The 19,341-nt window shown below is 34.7% G+C and overlaps 1 protein-coding gene across 1 annotated transcript in view; it reads left to right on the top strand.

Moving 5' to 3' along the window:
• ZDHHC17 (zinc finger DHHC-type palmitoyltransferase 17) overlaps positions 1–19,341 on the top strand; it is a 77,274-nt gene that overhangs the window by 52,254 nt on the left and 5,679 nt on the right. The window contains exons 10-15 of the mRNA XM_030002780.2: positions 529–629; positions 8,246–8,370; positions 11,721–11,783; positions 13,096–13,189; positions 17,055–17,138; positions 17,530–17,687. Coding sequence (XP_029858640.1) covers positions 529–629; positions 8,246–8,370; positions 11,721–11,783; positions 13,096–13,189; positions 17,055–17,138; positions 17,530–17,687 — 625 coding nt within the window. The remainder of the gene's footprint in view (positions 1–528; positions 630–8,245; positions 8,371–11,720; positions 11,784–13,095; positions 13,190–17,054; positions 17,139–17,529; positions 17,688–19,341) is intronic.

Raw genomic sequence — 19,341 nt, 5'->3', positions numbered from 1 at the left:
TTCTATTGGCAAAAGATTCAAGAATCTGAAATATTTCAAGTATGTAGGCTGATAACACCAAGGTCTCCTACGCTTTTTTTTCTTACTGAAGTAATTTTAATGTGTAATTTTCATTGCATGGGTTTCCAAAATATCTTTAGCACTGAAATCTCATAACTAAATGTAGTTTGCAACTACTATCTGTGTAGGCTAGGAATCTGACAGGTTTCTAACTGCTTTCACAGTGTTGTTTTAGCATGAGTATTTACTCATTCTACCTTTCTTGTCCAGTTCTTGACATTCACTTCAAAAGCAAATGTATAAATTTAGTTAAATAATTTTCAGTCACGACCCTTCACCTGGACAGGTTGAGGATGGGAATTTCTCATGAACTTTGAAGGTAAAAGAGAGGGAAAATGTTTTTATGGTTTATTTTGCAATATCCCATATAGTACATATTTTAACGGCAAGTGTTTTTCAGAAGCAATAGCTCAGGATTTACGTTTTATAAGTCGAAACTTATCATGTGACGTTGCTCCTACTTTACAGGTCATTCTTTGATCACTCCATGCACAGTGCACTGCCTCTTGGAATATACTTGGCAACAAAATTCTGGATGTATGTGACGTGGTTCTTCTGGTTTTGGAATGATATCCTTTTTTTGTGTACAGCAATAAGTAATCCTTTTCCATGTTAGTAGGATGAGGTAATACCTAGATATATCCTATATATAAGAGTAAGTAAACAAATTAAAATTTTAAAATGGCTATCTCTATTAAACATTGCTTTCTATATTGATGGTAATTATTTTACCGCTTTAGAAATGTGCATTCTATTGCTTTGCTTCAGTATGTGAAAGATTTTCCTCAAAATTGGCTTACAGTAGTCTGCAAAACTTCCTGTGCTTTACCAGTTTCTTAAGTGGGGGAAATGTAAGCAACTCTATAAAATATACTCTGGCTGTGAGGTGACAAGGTGTAATTGACTGTGTTTTTACACACTGCTTTTCTGCAAAGCAGTAGGTAATTTCGTGGTATGTACCAATTCCAATGGAATTAGCTTTATAGTTAGTTCTTCCTAAAGATTTTGCAAATTCCATTTCGTACAGACTTTAGATACATTTGTTAACTGTATTTTCAGTTTTTGAAGATGTATGTATTAACAACACTAGATTACAGAGATTCAGCATATGCCCATCTTTTTATGTTTTTTACGGTCTGCCTAGATAGGAACTTTTTGTACTCACCGGGGTAGAAAATGATTGAGTTCACTGAAGAACATCAGTTCCCCACCTTAAGGAAATATATTCAAATTTTTAAACAACTTCCTTGGGTATTGAAATTACAATAACCAAGAAACGAAAATAGAGATTTAATGTTTTATTAAATGTTTAATACAGTTCTTACAGTTGTAAATACTTGAAGTGAACTTAATATTTGTGATGGATGTTGGCTTGGCTTTTCTAGAAACTGGTTTTCTTTTCCTCCTCAAAGGAATTACCATGAAATAGGATAGTAGCAGTGCAACCCTTTTATCATCTTGTTAATATGTTCTCCAACCTTAGCTAAATGAGACTCGCATTTTTGGGCTGGGAACAGAGAGGAGACCCTGCTTCCATGCTGCCCTTGGCTTCTATGCTGACAGTGTTTGCAAAGGTGCTGCTGTGAATAATAGCAGTCCCATGTGACTGGAGATGACTGCTATTTCACGTTTTAAAAACCTAAAAATGAAAATCTAGTAGCTGTTAAGTTAAAAAAAAAAATAAAAAAAAAAGTAATTCTATCAGTATTAGCATGACTATGTCTTGAAATAGTTATTTAGAAATGCTGGTCCTGCTACCAGTCTCTCTGGCCTGATATTCTATGTTTTTACTCAATTAAAATTACTAGTAACTGCAGAATGAGGAAAGCGAGTACGAAATGAATATGAAAAACATTTTAAAAAGCAGTAGTTAAAAATGGAGGTATACTTTTTCAGGTTTTATGGAATGGAGTAGAACTGTCTAAATATGTCATGCCTCTAGAGTGAAGTTGCTTTTCTCTTCTTCTTGTTAAGAAAACCTGACTTTTGGCAAATAGTAAAATACAAGTTTCTGAGGCAATTAGAACTACACCATCTCACTTCTGAATCTCAGCTCTCCATACGCCGTAGGGTTTCTTTAGAAACTCACGTTTGCTAATGCTACTACATGTTTTGGGTTGCAAATGTTGAGCTACAGTGAAATGCTTTCTTGTGCTAACATAACATCAACTTGAACCAAATCTAAGAATGTGTGCAACTTTAAATCAAATCCTTGACCATATTAAAATGGCTGCACAGACAACACAACTTGATGATGGTAGAAAGCTGTCCCTTCAGGCTGGCAAATTGTGAGATTTTTATCCTAAAGCTTGTATTTTCTTCATATTTGTACCAACTTGCTTAGATTTTTATTTGTTAGCCATTCTGATTAATGTAACTTGAAGTTTGGAGTTTCTTTGGTCACAAAATAATGTTCCTTGCCCACTAGAAGTAGTAACCATAGACAATTAATTACCCTAATAAAGTCTGACTTCAGAATGTCAATAAAATACTGTACTGGTTCTGTAATTTAAGGTAGGTGCCTCAAAACCTTTGCAACAGTCTTTTTGTACACAGAAGTAGTAGTCTAAAAACTTTAGTTCCTAATTGCTTTCATTAGAGCTGACACAATTCTCTGACAAGCAGTTTTAGAGACTTAGTGCTTGAGGCCATCTTCCTTTAATTGGTGATTTTTAATTGGAAGTCTTTGTAATAAGATTCCAAATTCATTCTTCTTCTGGAAAATTGCCCTGTAGCTTTATTGGAAAAAAGAAATTGCATGCCTGCTCTATTTTTATGGCATGAGGCACAGCATTGTGGTTGGAGAAAGGATTCTTGTATTTTTACAGCTTTATATGATTACTTACAGCAGACCAAAGTACTACTTTATAGTCTGTAACGTTCAAGTGATAAAACCTATCCTGGTAGTTTTCACAAGTTTTAACCATCTTTTGCTCAGGAAAAAAGTTTCTAACCTTAAACAACTATCACAAATTGCCTTACTGGAACTTTGTATTACAAATAATTTAAAGGTCTTAATTGCTGCAATTATTACTTTAATATTTGGGTGTTTGGTAAGAATATTCTTTTCTTGTAGATATGTTGAAGGTGTCTGGAAGATCATCAGGTCTTCTGCGTTTTGTCCTAATGAGACAGAAAAGGGCAGTTGAAACAATGTATCATAAAGAACAAACAAAACCAAAGATTAGCAGTGTGTTTTCTTGAATTTCAGGGTGGTCACATGACAAATAAGCCTATAAATGCTAAGGCTTAATGATGTGTCTTTTAAAAGACCAATCTTGAAAGTAAATTCAAACAGTTTGGATGAATCTAGTGTACTGAATTTTTGTCAATATTTCCGTTCTAGTGGATTTTTCTCAGCAGCTTCTGAGTCTGCTATATTTGTTAAAATAGAAATCCTATTCCTGCTGGGAATGAGGAAGTTATATCCATAAATACACAGATCATGTGAGTCTATAGTGCTATGCTTCCCTGCCACTGTTTTGCTGCTATTTTGCTGCTTCCCTTTAACTGTATTTTGCCCATAACAAAGGATAGTTATGTCTTGCTCTGTTAGTGTATTCTAATCTTCTACTGTTTGCAGAGTAGGGGGAAAAGAACCCTCAAAAATCCTACACACTAAATCACTATATTTTAATTTAGTTTTAATTTCAAAAGGAAAAAAAAAAGGATTTAAAAGTTTTAATAACTTGAGACTAGAATTTCACATTTCATTCTTTTTCATTAGCACTTATAGGTAGAACATTCTCCTGTGTCCTGTAAAAGTTCAGGGCACATGCACTGAGTTCATATCTCAGTTGTTCACGCAGCGTTTTCAGTTCCAGCTGAACAAATAGTGTCTGTTATGGCAGAAGGTTCTTATACTGCTCTGTTTTTCTAAAATGTCAGGGTTTGCTGTAACCCAAAATATTCGCAGGCAGGTTTTTTGGTTCTACCACTTCCATTTGGTGCAAATGGGAATGTGCAGTTTTCGTTAATTAAACTTTTTTGGTAGAGCATACTACTTGCAATGCTGAGATGCTGAGATGATATAAGCCAATTTATAATTTTAAAAATAATTTATCATTGACTAATACTGTATTGATTATCTTATTTCAAATATATTTCAGTATTGATGGGTTTTAGAGAAAAGAAAACAAACACTGCATACTTTTTCAATTAGGGATCATTTTAAAAACTGGGTGTAAGAGAATTCATGATGATTTTTCATGCTTTCACAAAGCTGTTACAATAGCATAGTGTTTTAAAAACTGTAACAAGCCAACTGGTACAGTTAAGCAGTTAAAACAACAACCAAAAAACCCCATTCGTATTACCAAAATTAGCTTCAGGAAAACAGCAAAAAGGCTTGCATGCAGGAAGAAATGCAGCCATTCACTTCCTTGCATGCAGCCATGTTTCTAGAGGAACCAAAGACTCAGAAAATCCAAACCCCAGACCCAGCTATCCAGAACTTCTAAATACTTTTTCTAAATTAAAATTAAAAAAAAAAAAAAAATCTGGGGTGGGGGAGATGGCAGTGAATGAATTGTTTTTGCAAGCTAAGGGTTTTTTTTAATGTTAGAGGTAGAAAGCTTTTGCAGAGCTTCAGTTGATTAAAAATGGTTTTGTCTAATAAATACCTAGACAAATGAGGCTTCTTGTGTAACTATCTGCTGTTATCTACCTGGACTCTTGGATCCAGATGTACAGCTGTTATGAATTGGCAGGTTCATGAGCATGTATTGATCTTTGAGAGCTTACAGTGGCTGCAGATTTTTCTCTTTAGGAGCAAAGGACTTTATTACTGGATTTGTAGTTAGTGGAAGGGAGCATCTTGGTATATAATGTGCATTTTTTACTTGGTTTCAGACTCTTGTATGATGTATTGCTGTGATAGCAGGAAGCTGCATGTGTTTGAACCCTTTTAAATAGTCTGTAGTTCAGGATGAAAAATTAGCTCATCACATGTTTACCTCACTCATGGGTTGTGGGGTGCTTGTTGGCTTTTAATTTTCTTTTTAATGAGTTGGTCTTTTGGGTTCCAAGTGGTTTCCTGGAATAATTTTCAGCCTGTTGTACTTTTTCTAATAATTAGAGGATATTGATTAGGACTAAAAGTAGGAAGTGTTTCATGGGTGTTTCTGCTTTGTCTCTCACAATGAAAACTGGGGAAACTTCATAAAAGGCAGCAAACTGGTGACAGGGCAGGTGAATGCCTGCTGTATCATGCATTTTGCAGCCTTTAATAATATGGTAACGTTTTTCCTTGTGTGGTTGTAATGGAGGATGTTAGGACAAAACAAGGCATACTCTCTGGAGAACCGATTTCCTACTCTGTAGCTAATGCAAACCTACAAAGGTTTCTCACCTATGGAGAGTTTTGAGAGATGTCTGTGATACAAGTTGCTAAGATCTCTTTGGAAGTAAACTTCAAAGGGGAGTTCAACATAACTTGAGATACCTCTAGTGTGGACATCCATATCTAAGTTAGTTGTTTAAGCTCTCTTTGTAGCCAGTGGAGAGACATAAGCCACTTGGAGGGCACTGCTCCTCTCGCTTAATTTAAATATCTTGATACTGAAGATAGATTGGATGTGCCTTTTTCTTTTCTGTTGTATATGAAGGCACACTGAGTGATTTAAGGTAGGTGAGATGAATCCCACGGTTGGAGTTGTTTACATAATATGCCAGAAATATCCCGGAGAAGACAATTCTAACTTCCCTTCCTCCTTAAAAGTCTTGTTGGTTTTCATTCCTTCTCCTCAGTTTTGCGTAAAACTTATGAGAAATGGGGTTTTGAAGATACTAATGAAAAATACTGCTGACTTTGTATTTCCCCATTGACATAGTTACTGCTCTACTTTCTCATGCAGTCTCCTGACATCTCACATCCTCAGCACGGAAGTACCTTACCTGCCACCGTTTATACCGTCAGTGTTGCACTCATCTGACACCACCATGATAAAAGGAAAGGCAAAACTTAGACTCTGTGGGGAGTCTCTTATGCTCTCTCTGTATATTGTGGAGTAAAATGGGGGAAGGGTAAGTTCAGAAAAAAGACGGCTTCTTTATCACACAGGTTGTCCAAATTTTAGTCAGTAAAAAAACAATTCCAAAACTTTAAGATTATAAAACCCCTTCTACAGGATACAAAATTAATTCTTTCCCCCTATCTTCAACAGTCTAGACATGACATATAGTAATTAGGAATAGGTCATATAATTGTTTCAGTTGTGCCTTAATTGTTTGTAACAGATGTCTGATTGAGGTATTTTCAATGAAAAAAACAGTTTTCACTGTTGTGGCAAACCCCCCAGTGATACTTGTAGTATTCTAAAGAAAATGTAATCTCTCTGTAGCTGTACGAGTAAGTTGAACCAGCTTATACTTGGCAGCAGGTAGTTTTAGAAAAAAAATAGGAAGAAATTAGATTGTGTAAATATTAAAGTCAGAACTCTTCATCTGTAATGTATCAAATAGAACTGTGAGTGTTTAGCTTATAGTATAGCTGGTGTTTTTTTCTCCCTATTATAAACTTGCTGGAAACAGCTTGTTAGAGGAAAGATTAATCAGCCTTTAGTGAGTTAATAGTAATATTCTATTGTATAAGGTACATGATTAAAATTTTAACTTAACTTGCCAATATTTTTTAATTAGAAATTCACAGCCAATTCCTCCCCCCAACAGAAGGAAAACAGAAGTTATTTGGGATACACTTCACATGAACAATGAGGCTTTGTTAGTATTTCAGAAGTCAAAAAGAGGCCTTACTTGTATTTTTTCATATTTCAGGGTTCTTTCACATCACAAGAGCAGTGTAGAAGTTATTCTATAGAAATTGTGGGTTTTTCGTTTAATATTTGCTTGTAGCTATACCAGGTAGATTTGTTTATCAATGGTTTGTGTAATTTTTTTCTTAATACTGTTTAATGCCTTCAACAAACATTTTTTCCAATAGAGTCAAACAGAATAGAATATACTTGTAGATATATAGCAGAACATACTTGAGCATCTGTTCTAATTTCAAAATCAGATTTTTTTCAAAGCATTGAAAAAATGGCTTTTTGTTCTTGTCTTTGAAGTGTTACATACCAGTTCACTACAGATTGCCACATAATGCTTGTTTTTAAGTCTTATATGCAGGGTTTTGTAATGTAAACACACAATATACTAAACATATAAAAGTTATATACAGTAGAAGTTCTAATGAGTACGCTTGAGTAATAAGTGTCCTTTTTGCCTGGATAATGCTGTAGAGGCTTCTGCCACCACAGCTTTGTCAAATATGGCATGTCCTTACAGTTATGACTGACAGCTGACAGGTATCTTTAGTCAGCTTGGTCAAGTCTTTTGTAGGTTTATCAGAGTAAATAATTTTCTGCTTTTTGTGGAAGCAGCATATCTGAAGTATTTGGTTTTTCAAATTGTTTTAATTCGGTGAAGAAATGTCAAGTGTTGTAAGACTAGGCATATTATATGGCAAGTCATTCAACACAGGAAATATATTTTAAAACTAATGGTTGTTTTCTGTCTTTTTATGGTAATTGATTTTATAAGCACTTCCAGAGAATACTAAACCCTGTGGTTTTGTAAGTATTAGATGTATTAGTATGTTAAAAATAACTTTGATGTAAAATATGGGTATTGCCTTATAATAGGACGAGGTTTCAGACAGTACCTTTCTTGGAGATAAGTGTTAAGACATGATTGCCATGCACCAATGGTTGTTGCAGCACAATTCCTTCTATGGCTAGAAACAGTCCTGTCTGTGATCTAATGGGAATGTCAAGCCACTGAAGACATAGGCAGTCAAATGTCTATCTCATAAATAGAGCTCTGAAATGTTTATTTTGAAAACAGGAAATACTTTTAAGAAGATAAATTTCATGGAATTTTATTTATTTAAAAGGGAAAATAATTACAAAAACTGAACTATCGTTATTCATTCTTTAGAAGGATAAGTGCTTTAGAAATGCATCATGGAGAACGACATTTTAAAAAGTAAATTTTCAAGTTTAAGCAATAGAAAATACTGAGTACTAAGCTAGTTCTTACAGCAGCACTGAATTTTGTTAATTTCAGAATACAGTGACTCGGGGGCATTTGTAAAAATTAAATTTATTCAAATTTTATTTCAGAATTATCAGTGGGTGTTTTCAGAGGAAATTTGGCTTTAAACTTTAGATTCCTTGACTTTAAACACATCTCAATTTTTTCTTTATACATCTTCCATTCCTCGCTAATAGCATTGCACTTTTCTACAATTTTGGAAAATCCTGGAAATCTGATCCAGGAATCATCAAAGCCACGGAAGAACAAAAGAAAAAGGTAAAGCCAAGAGCTATGTGAAACTTGTTCTTCAGCAGCCTTCCACCAGTTGGGCAGAGTAGTTTGCTGTTCAGTATGTGAAATTTCAATAAATTGTTGTATAACAAAAGGTCTAAAATGTTGAAAAGTCTTGTCTTCCAGGTTTCTCTTTTTTTTGCATTTGGAATATATGTTCAAGTCTTACTGGTCCAAAGTTGCATTTTGGTCTTTTTGAGTAATAAAATAAAATTGTAACTTAAATTTTCAAGATAAAAAGTTTAAAAAGCAGTTGGGTGAAAATGAAAACGTGAAGTTTCAGAGTTTTGCCTTACTGAAACAAATAAGCCATTGTGGGGAAAGTGTTAGTTAATTTGATTTTATAAAAACCTCCCAGACTTTTAAGCACCTCCAATTTTCCTAACTTTTACATCTAAAAGTATTAGACTGACAAACATTTTTGAGGCTAAAACAACTAAAACCCCTGGCAATCTGGGGTGGGCTTTTGTTCTGGTATAAATGTTAGAGAAAATATGGATGATCTAATGATACCTTTCTGAGATGTTATAACACTTTTTATTAGCACTTCTGATTTCTATTAAGTGCATTTTTCTTAGCAGCCAAACTGAGCATTGAATATGCCAAAATTTTATACAAGCAGCAGAAGCATTTTGTTTGTTTCTTTTTGGGTAAGTTTCCTAGAAGCTCACATCCTTGAGCTTCTACTTCACAGTCATTTGTGGAAACACCTTTGTGGATGGATCGACATCAGACCACTTGGAATTATGGCCGTATGTAGGAATAGACATGTAATAGCCTTTGAAAGGATGGTTGCAATAGCTTAAATGATTTTTGTATTCTCCAATAGGTTATAACTGAGTTGTTAGTCAATGTGCAGATTTACTTGCAAATTCCCTTTCTATTATTGCAAATTTGCCAAAGTAAATTCCAGGCTAAATTCTCTTCCTTCAACTGGACTAAATTAAATAGAATAGTCAGCAACTGCACTTTGGTTTGGATTCAGCAAATTGCACAAATATGCAATTTATTTGATCTGCTTGCTTAAGTAGTTAAGTGTGGTTACAAAAGCCTGGCTGAACTGGATAGGAATTGTAAAATGCAACGTCTTCAGGCAGATGCATATGGCTGTGAATGTTTTGGACTTCTTACATTGCAGCTACCCAAATTGTAAGATGATCTATTATCAGGGGTATAAACCACCTTAGGGTGTGTGTCTTACCTTCATGCAATGTAGTGCTTTCTCACATTTTCATAATTTGTCTCCAGACGTTTAATGTTGAGTTAGCCTTTAGCTTTGGAATAAGCAACCAAAAAAATTCTTTTAATTCCAGATGACCAAGTTAAGTATGTTTGGAAGTGCATAGTAAGCAACAATTTCAGATGTTTATCCTTCTGATATGTCATGTCCTTTCTTCTCTGTTACAAAATAACCCAAGTCACTTTTCAAATAAGTAAATAAAAAATAAATAAAATTTTCCAATAGTTCAAAAGCATAGAAAATAGACCCAAGGTTTACAAAGCACAGCAACGTGGCTCTAACTTGAGTACTCCTGGATCTCTGTGTTATAAGCTCTGATGAGAGTTATATTTAAGTGATTTATCTGCTCTTGTTCAATTCTGTTCTCCTGAGCTTTGGGATCTTGCTTGTGGACAATACTGAACTCCAGTGCTGAGCATCACACCACGTACATTCCTTGGTGCATCCTTTCGTTAGTCTGTAGTGTAGTGTATACTCTCACTGAAATCAGAGGAACTAGGTATGAAATTGTCCAAAAGGTATTGTATGAAATTGTCTAAGGTATCAAAAGCCGCACCAGCAGCATTGAAATCATGGTAGATACATCTCGTCAGGTTTTTTGCTTTCTGTTCATCTGGTTTATTTACAAAAGTTACTCTTGTGAGGGAGGCCCTTTAATTTTAAGTCCTGTAGTGGGAAATGTTAGAGCAGTGAGGGATGGCAGAGGGCGATGAGAAAGCGACGTTGAGTACTGAAGTTGGCAAGCTGCAAGAGAGACATGGAAGGACTTGTGAACGGCAGTGGATGGTTGGAGAGGGGATCTGAAGGGTTGCAGTGGTGGAGGCAAGAATACTGGGCCAATAGCAAATGGAAGTACAACAAGCAAGGAGAAAAGAATAGTCCCAACTTTCAGGGCTTAGAAGTGTTAGAAAACTGTGAAGACTGTTCCTCATTTACCTGAGATCAGCAGGGAAAGCATTAAGACACTGATTTACCCCTGGACTGTTGACTGTAGCTTTTACTGGTTACTTTGAGGAAAAGTTTCCATAAATTTTTCCAAACCAGTTATTAAGTGTAGTATTTTGGAGGAAAACTTCGGCAGCTTCGGTCAAGATGCCCACCTTAGTGGTCATCGTCTAATTAAGGTAGTTATGTTTATATTACTGTGATGAGGAAAATAGTTGTAAGGACTATTTTATTGCTTCTGCAGTTAGAAACCACTTTGATGTGAATGGTATACGTGGTTTGAAAGGGAACAGATTAATCTATTTGCCGTTAGGCTGTTTATGCGGAGCGAGCTCCTTCTGGTTCAAGGAAGGATATTCTGGAAAAAAATGTTTTCATTATATTTTCCATATGTTGCAAATGTCATTTAAGGCTCACATGGCATGATTTCAGCTGCTGAATTTTAAAAATTGTTGGAAACCATTTAATGGAGTAATAGATTCCTTCTATTCCAACAATGTAGTGGGTACTGAAGGAGTGTACAAAATAAAAAAGGAAATACATCATTCAGTGTGAATGTATAGGCATGCTTAACCGATTCCTACTTCTGTGGATCACTTGACCCATAAGTATAGCATTATCTGTAAGAGGAGGTTTGGTTTGCATTATTTCTTTTCTTTCTTGAAACTTCAACATTTGAGGAAAGAGGTGAATATAGATGTAAAGGTTTTGGTGGGATACCTCTGGAAAGAAAGTCTGGGGTTTAGACTGGCTGATCCTGCTAGCTAGTTTTATTTATGTTCCTGTTTGGAAATTCAGCTGCATTAATTTTAATAAGTTTAACAACAGGTTAGTCAAACTGATGCTAATCACTGTGTAGGTGTATCAAAATTAATATAAGCTTGCCTTTTCTCTAAACCTAGATAGACTAGGAATAAGTATAAGCTAGAATTAATTTAGAAGTAAATGAGCGTATTGGTTTAATAAAGGAGGTTTAAAATCAGTTTCAGCAGAATTTAAGTTGTTCCTGTGTGTAGAAAGTACCTGAGATGAATAACATTCACGACCCTGGGTCTGAAAAGAAGCTGTTACGATGGTTGTTAGCATTTGTTTATATGCTAAATTCTAATTTCTTTCTTTTCTTTTCTTTTCTTTTCTCTTTTTTCTGCAGACAATAGTAGAACTTGCAGAGACAGGAAGTCTGGACCTCAGTATATTCTGCAGTACCTGCTTGGTAGTGTATTTTTTAATCAATTGCAGCACTGATTTTTTTTTTTTTTTTTTTTTTTTTTTAATGCTAGGCCGAAATTAGATGTTCCTATACTGAACACCTTTTTGGCCTTAATAATGCAGTTTCAAGGGCAAGGTTTATTTGTAATCTTTAATTTAAGCAGTGTTTTCAATAAATAATATATCTGTAGTATATCTGTACACAAAAAACCCTGCAACAATAAGAGGAAGAAAAAAATGATCACTGTGGAAATAACTTGCCAGTGTCAAAATCCAAGTATCCAATATACCTACCAAGATGGTTGGTTGTACACCTAACAAGTTATGAAAATCACAGGTGACATCCCACCACCTCTGTAACTCACAGTAAAGTTACATGATGCTTCTAGTAAAAAATTTCTTTCAAAAATCAAGTGTATTTCTCAATTTGGTAGTAATCAGGGCAGGGGGAAATCTTAATTTTTATAAAGCTTGCCAAATTGCAAGCAAATACTTTTCTTGGACTAATTAATACTTAGTTTTACCACAGAAAATTTAAAAGGAAAAAACTGCTTAAGGGGAAAAAAAAAGTAACCATAGTAAATGTAATGCATTTCTTTTTTAGAAAGTTAACTAGTAAATATAAAATTATCAGGTTTATCAGTGTTACACTATAATGCTCTGACCTATGTAGGACACGAATGATGTTAATCTTCCCAAAATTTAATCTGGAAAATTATGTACAGATGTGGCACCTTAAAAATTATGTGTGTGTATGCATATATATCTCAGAACAGTTTAATAGCAGTTCTTTTTTTATTGCTATTTTATATTTCTTTCCAAACAAACTTTTAAAAAAAATCGTTGGGAGTAATTTAGCATTTTAAGTCCCACTGAGTTCCACTTGTTGAGTCTATTCTTGTCTTTAGAAAATAAGCTGGAAGAATTTATTTTAGAGCTCAGTTATGAACATTACTGACAGAATTGTGGAACTCAAACTCATTCTCTATTTTCTTTGTTAAAAAGCTGAAATGAAACTGGTTGCTGTACAAAGCTCAACAGCTGGAGGTGATGGGAGAACTTTGTATGGAAAAAAATCCTTTATATAACAAAAATAGTGTGGAAGTGATTTCAATGTGGTTGTATAGAAGTTTGTATTAAATAGTGTGTAGATGAAGCTTAATAGCTAAGATTGCTTTAAAAATTAGTATCAAGTTTTAAGTTCTTTAAGGGGTTAACAATATCAAAATCAATTAAATGTAAATTGAGGCGTATTTTTCTATTTGTAATATGTCGGGTTTTTTGCTTTTCTAAACAAATGTTAATAACTGTTACAGATACGGAAGCCAGTGAGGTCCAAGCACTGTGGTGTATGCAATCGGTGTATAGCGAAGTTTGATCACCACTGCCCATGGGTGGGTAACTGTGTAGGTGAGTCATTTGCTAAAATACCATGTTGTCTTAACAGATAAAGAAGGGAAAAGCTTCTGAAGTTGACCCTGGGTGTTTTGCAGGGTGTTTTTCTGTTCTCATTTCACGGTGAAAGTGACTTGGCTTCTGCCAAAGTCTGAGAAAAACCGTTAAGGATTTTGGTAGAAGGAAAAACATTTTCAATATTGAGCTTAATCTTTTTTCTACATGTGATTCTCTGCATTATTCTCACTTGTATTGTCTGTTATATACCCATCCTCAAAATTGTTCTGTGTCTAATTCAGTTTCCTATATATTTATTTTTATTAACATAAACTCTAGTAATAAAAAGATGCAAAGCTTAACTCCTTTTTAAAGTCTGCAGAAAAGGCATGTACCAATTCCACAACTGACTGTTTTCCTTTACATAAGACAAAAATTTTCATCTTTACCAATAATTTTTGGTAATATAATGGGAAAGTACACGATTCAAAAATGCCATGATTATAGCAGTTAGATACAGAATGACTTCCTATTGAGGTATTCTCCTCTTTTTGACCCCCCAGGTAGTCATTTATTCTCCCCAGCGATGATGAAAGGAACAGATACAGAACAGGAATAAAGTCTCTAAATGCCACTATTCCCTGTCATACATTTTGAGAAACTTATTTGAAAGCCATTATTATGCAGGGAGCACTGAAGGCTTCACAGCTAGGAAATGAGTGCAGCTTGCTTCACTGGTTTATTTTTTTAGCACACAAGCAGAGGTAACTTTAATCTTGGGGAGCAGTTAGGACCTGGATTCATTGGCAGCTGGCAGCCAATAAATCCTTCATTGTAGTCCTTCCAAATATATATAATAACAGATAGTCGCAGTAGTTTGGTCTAATGATCAAGAGTAGTAAAATAGTGAATGCTGGTATTTGAGTTGTAATAGAACATCACTGAAGTCTCACTGAGGTGGACTTAAATCAGTCCATTCTACTTTATATTTCCTACTGATGTTACTACCTGAGCCACTTTTGATTTATATTTTAGATGTTTTACAATGAACAACTAAGACATTTTCAATTACAACAGGCCGGGGTGCATGGGTTCAGGTTTTGGAGTGTGTTTAGTGACAGTTTGTTTTGCAAGAGTGCTGAGGAGTACTTGTCCATGGGACAGAAAGAATCCAGTATTTTAATCAGTAACTGGAAAAGCATAGAAAACAAATGGGGGAGGAAAGACCTTAGTTTGTGTGTAATAAGTGCATGCAAGTAATGGGATTAAGTTAGGTGAAGGAAATGTTTTTTAAAAAACAATGGTGATGGAAAAGCAAAATCCTCCTACTGGTGGTGGTGGTCTTGTACAGACTGGGATAATTTGAGGTAAAAGTAAACATTAGGATGCTTGAAAGTATGCTGGGAAAAAAGCATTAGAAATCACACTATGGGAACAGCCCTGAACTGGAGGGAGTGATGGTCTAAATGACCTTATATGGCTTCTCTGTCTCTCTCAGATTGGTACGTGGTGACTGAGCATAGGATTACAAAACAGAATCCGTTCTTAAAACAGCATTCATGGTATGTTTGCCAAAAAGGGAAACATGAATCACGCCTTTCTGGAAAGGTGGAATTTGGAAATGTTTTATGTAGGCTTCCTTTGAGTGTGTTAGAAGGATAAGACTTTTACTAAAGATAGGACTGAGAAATATTGTAAGAGTGTGTACAGACACTCCAAAATAAATCCTTTGGTGATAAAACTTGGTGCAAAAAGAGATTGAGAGAATATTTTTACCATTCTGAAGAGACTGACAAAAAGTGCAGGCTATTTGGAAAATAAATAAATTGGCAATAGGGGCAAATTATTTTTATCATACCTGCAAAATTTTAGTTAAAATTACAGTGAGTGAGTCTCTAAAGGTGATTATGCTTATCTTTGTAATGGAGTATCAAAATAGCATTATGTTTTTTACAGTTGGTTGTTTGAAAATGAATAGTAACAGGTTTTATGAAACTCGTAGTTACTTTTCAAAATCAAACTGCAGACTTGCAAGAGAAATTTAGTTTTCAAGTAATAGCATGAACGGAGCTACAGCCAAATTTTAAACCGTTATGTCACATGGGTCATGATGACGTTGTACTGAATTATTGTTCTGATAGCAGTGACTCAGAAGGTAGGTCTTGTGTATATGAGAAATTATTTTATGGTTTAGAATAATGATCACTTTTCCCCCCCAATAAAGATTCTTCTCCAAGGACCTAACAGTAGGAAAAATTAAGAAATGAACAAATAGTCTAAATCATGTGATGTAACTCCATGTTATTACTTATGTATAATATAAGCACAACCATATAAAAGAAATTAGCGACAATTCTTACAGCATTGTTTTAACTGTGGAGGATAACTGACTGTGTTCCTGCCAGTCCAGGGTGAAACTGTAGAAACAGTGCTGTGTTTTGTCCAGTCTTATTTAAGATACAGAAGAAAGGCAGTTTCTCAACTTCATTTTTCCAAAGTCTTTTTTTTAACTGTGACCAAGATCGTACCTGTGTCATTTATAGTTTTAAATGCTACCTGTATGTTTTTTACTAAATACAGAGAGATTTCCTGTTAAGCGGAATTTGGTTTAGTACCATTGAAGATTCTGCTGAAAGAAGCATCTCATCAGATGCCTCTCAGACGGACCTCTAGGTCACCATTTAACTTCCATTTTTAAAAAAAATGTATTTTATGAAACTTACCAATTCTGAAATTTAGAATACAAATGAAAGTGCTACCTTAGGGACATTACCAACACTGTTTCTTATATGCTCTTAGGTGATTGAAGGCAGTGTTACAACCTATTTTATGTCTGAAGGAACTTGTTTGATTTTCAAGGAAATGTCTTGTGTTTAGTCTAGCTTGTGTTGTATGTGTATTTTTCCTCATCACTTATTTATATAGTTTTGAGTTCACTTGCTAAAAGCACTTGATTATTTTCTGCCTGCAGAGGATGCTCTTGTGTTAGCAGGCAAAATATTTGACATAATGAAGAAGTAAATGCTGTGCTGGTAGATGATGACAGCCAAATCTTTTGTAGCCCGTTATCATCTCTGTGGGTTTAGTTTACAGCCTAGAGCTGTTGGAAGGTTGCAACAGTGGACATACTTTACAAACAGAAGGAAGGCCGAGTACTTCAGGATTATGATGTACTCGCATAAAAGGCATCTTTTTAGCTCAATTAATATTAAAAATAGATCAGTCTTTTAGTAACTGAATTTTCTTGCATTTAAATTCTGTCTTAAGCAGAATGGGTTTTATCCCATTCATTACTTTAGCCGAGTTGTTAGTCCTCGTCTGTTCAGTTACATGGATTTGTTTTACAAGTTCTATTAGATATTTTACTTTTAGCTAGCTTCGTCAAGCAGGTTTACAACTAAGCTGTGAGTTAGCTTATTATCAAGGGAGGTTGTATATTTATTCATATTTCTGTTTCTTTTAAGAATGTGAACTCTGCAGTCTGACGATTTTTTAATGGAATTTGAAAAATATTTATTGATGTGTAATTCCTGGCTGTTCAGGGCTCTGCAACAGCTGTCACCAACATTGTTCTAAATATTGTCTATCAATAATTTTATTAGCTCATGAAAGATGTTACAAATGAAATGCATTTGTGTGAATTGCAGCTGTAATGTGACAGAAATTGAAGAAAATAAAACATTGCTTTGTTTGAGAAGCAAAAAAAAAAATCATAGTAAACCAGCTAATTTCACTGTCTTGAAGTTTTATTGGCTTAATATTGGAGAGTAATGTTTCTCTATACAATAATAAGCAGTACTTCTAAGCAAGCAATTAAACTTTCTGATGTAGTGTTGTCATCTGAAAGTGTAGTAATTTGATCCCTGTTGTTGTGCAACTTCAGGAGCAGGAAACCATCGCTATTTTATGGGATACCTGTTCTTCCTGCTCTTTATGATCTGCTGGATGATTTATGGATGTATCTCTTGTGAGTAAATGTGTGGGTTTGGCTTTTTTTAATTGCTTGTAAATACTTTGTTTATCTCCTGGTATGGATTTTCACAGATTTCTGCCTTATCTGAGTTTTAGATATTTTTAATCTGGAATTGAACTGCATTTTATTAATTGACTATATTGGGTACTTTAAGTTAGAAGATTATGTTTTTTCTTGTCCTAGATTTTTTTTTTTTCATCACAGCCAAGTATGTGCATATGTCATGTATTCAAGGAGTTGGGAAAGGAAGAGAGAGCAAGTAAAACTACTTTAGCACACTGTCATTTTCTTATTTAATTTAATACATTCTAATGTGGGCATTATGTTGATGTATAGTAAACATCTTAAATCTTCTGTATGGTTTTTGACACTGTTTTTTCTCTAGATTGGGGTTTCCACTGTGAGACAAGTTATGCAAAGGATGGATTTTGGACCTATATTACACAGATTGCTACCTGTTCTCCATGGATGTTTTGGATGTTTCTGAACAGTGTTTTTCACTTCATGTGGGTGGCTGTGTTACTCATGTGTCAGATGTATCAGGTATGGAAGAGCATTTCATTTGTAATGCTGAGTCTTGGGAGTGACATGAGAATATCAAATAGTTCTGTCATTTAAATTTTAATGTTCATTATGCAAGACCAAGTGCTTAGTCTCTCAGCCACGCTGGAGGAGGCAGGCATCTGTTGTCTCTGGATATTAGGCATCATTCTCTTCTCATTCACTTGTTTTTTTTGCAAAAGGTTAAAATACCTACTTTCTGCTTAACATTCTTAGAATGGCAAAAACACAAAATAGACCAGGGAAAGGCAATAAAGACTAATAGAGGATAAGATCTGTGGGTTGAATTTGGAATAATGCACTATGTCATTAGCAGAAAGAGGGTGGTAGCTTCAAAGGGGATGCAATAATTTTTTACACTGCTTCAGTGTGATTTGAGATCACATTACTGTACTGTAATCTGACCAAACCCAAGTTTTTCTTTCTCATTTTTAAGGAAAGACAAGCCATACTGAAAACCTTTAAGTACGACTTCAAAGTCTTTCAGTATGACTTGTCATTAAAGAACCGTGAAACTTGACCGATTTAATCTTTCCAGAGATCCTGGAAATAAAAATAATTCTCTAAGGCTTAGGTGAAACTTTTCAGGAAATTTAAGTTTTGTCCTCCTTTCTCTACAATATTCATTTACAACCTATATCAATTTCAAAATCTTTTATGTGTGAGCGAGAGCCATTCGGTCTTACAGAGGTCTTTACTGCCCAAGAAAAATGAGCAGAGGTAACTACTTGTTTTTCAGGTGGCTTTCAAAACGGTCTAACCCACCAGACTTCTAGCACAATAAGCATGTGACTTTCTGGAGAGCCTTCCATCATACTTATATCATGATCCACTAAGTTCCCCATTGAGGATTCCTATTAATATAATCTGTGCGTAGATGAATCTTTGAATTATGCCACTTGGAAAAATACATCTCACAGTATTTTGTATCATTAGTGTAATTAAGCAAAATAATTCTAGCATTTGACTTCTTTAATAATCCTGGAAAAACGAAAACTGAACACACAGTCATAGTACTAAGTTTCCTAAGAGTTTTACGCATTGAAAACTTAAGATTATTCTTGGCAAATCTCTTTGGAGTTTGCCATAATGATGAAATTGATAAAGATATTCTCTCAATTGCTTCTTTTGGTTTGCAACTGCATAGCCCCTACTCTTGGTGCTTTTTTTTTTTTCCCTCTCCATCATAAAGTTTGGAGTTGTCCTTCTTCATGAACTGACCAGAGTTGTTGCCAAATCACTACTTACTATCTCAGAAAAATAATTTAAAACCTTTACTTCCTACTTCAAAAATTGGCTGTTGAGAGCCCGTTTCTATATGTAGCTGTGAAACTTCACTGGGTTTCATGGAGGCAAAGAAAATGCTTGAGATATTAAGCACATCCAAATGGGGCAAGTCAGCCCAAACTCACCTTTTTAAATGTTCTTGCTTTTGTAATGTGCAGCAGAGTTGACTTTATATTTCACTAGGAATTACAAGATTTTATCTTCCTGTAGTATAAGGCTGCTAAGGGAGCTCTCATTTTTGTTTCTGATTACATCACATTACAGTAAACTCCAGTTTTAAATAAGATACCCTTTTAGGCTAATGTAGTTGGAAAGTTTTTACAGAAAATTGTAGCCATTGGGCCAAATG

The sequence above is a fragment of the Aquila chrysaetos genome, chromosome 26, assembly GCF_900496995.4.
Source record: "Aquila chrysaetos chrysaetos chromosome 26, bAquChr1.4, whole genome shotgun sequence".
Classification (NCBI taxonomy): Eukaryota; Metazoa; Chordata; class Aves; order Accipitriformes; family Accipitridae; genus Aquila; species Aquila chrysaetos.
The sequence above is the reverse complement of the archived record's forward strand: the minus strand, read 5'-3'. Positions and strand labels throughout refer to the sequence as shown.